Consider the following 939-nt stretch of genomic DNA (forward strand, 5'->3'; position numbering starts at 1 on the left):
GAAGGTCCGGGAAGGCGTTGGTCCTGGCGGCGCAGAGAGGCGCAGTTGATGAGATACGGCTTGCGGAGAAGTACAAAGGGCAGCCACCAATAGTGGAGGAGCAGTCGGAGGATCCCTTCGAGAGGCAGCGGCAATTATTCGTGGAGGCACGGGACACCTGGACCAGAGCCTAATGGATGAGCTGTGGAATCTGTTGGTCGCATACAGAGACGTATGGGAGAGCCCGAAGGTGGCGTGCGTCAAGTACGAGGCGCGTTTCGAGGCAAGCGGCGAGCCGTACAAAGCGAGGTTGAGACATCTCGAGCCTGAGGAGGTGCTGGACGATCGCACTCTGTGTTACATCGATGATATCGTGATCGCGACGGACACGGTGCCGGAGATGATGCTGCGGTTGGAGAGGCTTCTACCTCAGGCTAGATAAGAGCGAGTGGCTTAAGCCCGAAGTAAAGTACCTCGGTCACAAGATTGGGCGGCAAGGGATAGCGTGCCAGGAGAGGAAGAGAGGCAACGTTCTCAATGCCCCCGCTCCCATCTCAAGGAAGGAACTGCAGAGCTTACTAGGAGCTGTTGGGTACCCAGGACGCTTCATCCCGCGATTCGCCGAGGTACCTATTCGAGTTGCTCGAGAAGGGCAGGTTGTTCGTCTGGTCGGACGCTCGGGAAGAGGCGTTCAGGGAGCTCGAGCAGGCGGTAGCCGGTGCGTCGTTGGTCCATAAGCCAGCTCCAGGAGCGCCGCTCATCATCGAAACAGATGCCTCGAAGGTTGGCATTGGCGCGGTGTTGAAGCAGGTGCAAGATGGTAGAGAGATCCCGTTAGAGTTCGCGTCTAAGAAGTTCACCGAAGCGGAGAGAAAGTGGGATACGAGAGAGATAGAGCTCTTCGCCGTCAAGTGGGCTGTAGAGAAGTGGTGCGACTACGTAGCGCTCCATCATTTCACC

The 939-nt window shown here is 57.5% G+C and overlaps 1 protein-coding gene across 1 annotated transcript; it reads left to right on the forward strand.

Annotated features, from left to right (window-relative positions):
- Positions 1-172: 172 nt before the first annotated feature.
- Positions 173-421, forward strand: GNI_137410 (hypothetical protein; the record flags this gene model as incomplete). Its single annotated transcript, XM_011134162.1, has 1 exon — positions 173-421. The coding sequence occupies one exon, from the start codon at positions 173-175 to the stop codon at positions 419-421; it is 249 nt and encodes an 82-aa protein (XP_011132464.1).
- Between the last annotated feature and the right edge of the window lie 518 nt (positions 422-939).

Source organism: Gregarina niphandrodes (genome assembly GCF_000223845.1).
Source record: "Gregarina niphandrodes unplaced genomic scaffold scaffold00037, whole genome shotgun sequence".
NCBI lineage: Eukaryota > Apicomplexa > Conoidasida > Eugregarinorida > Gregarinidae > Gregarina > Gregarina niphandrodes.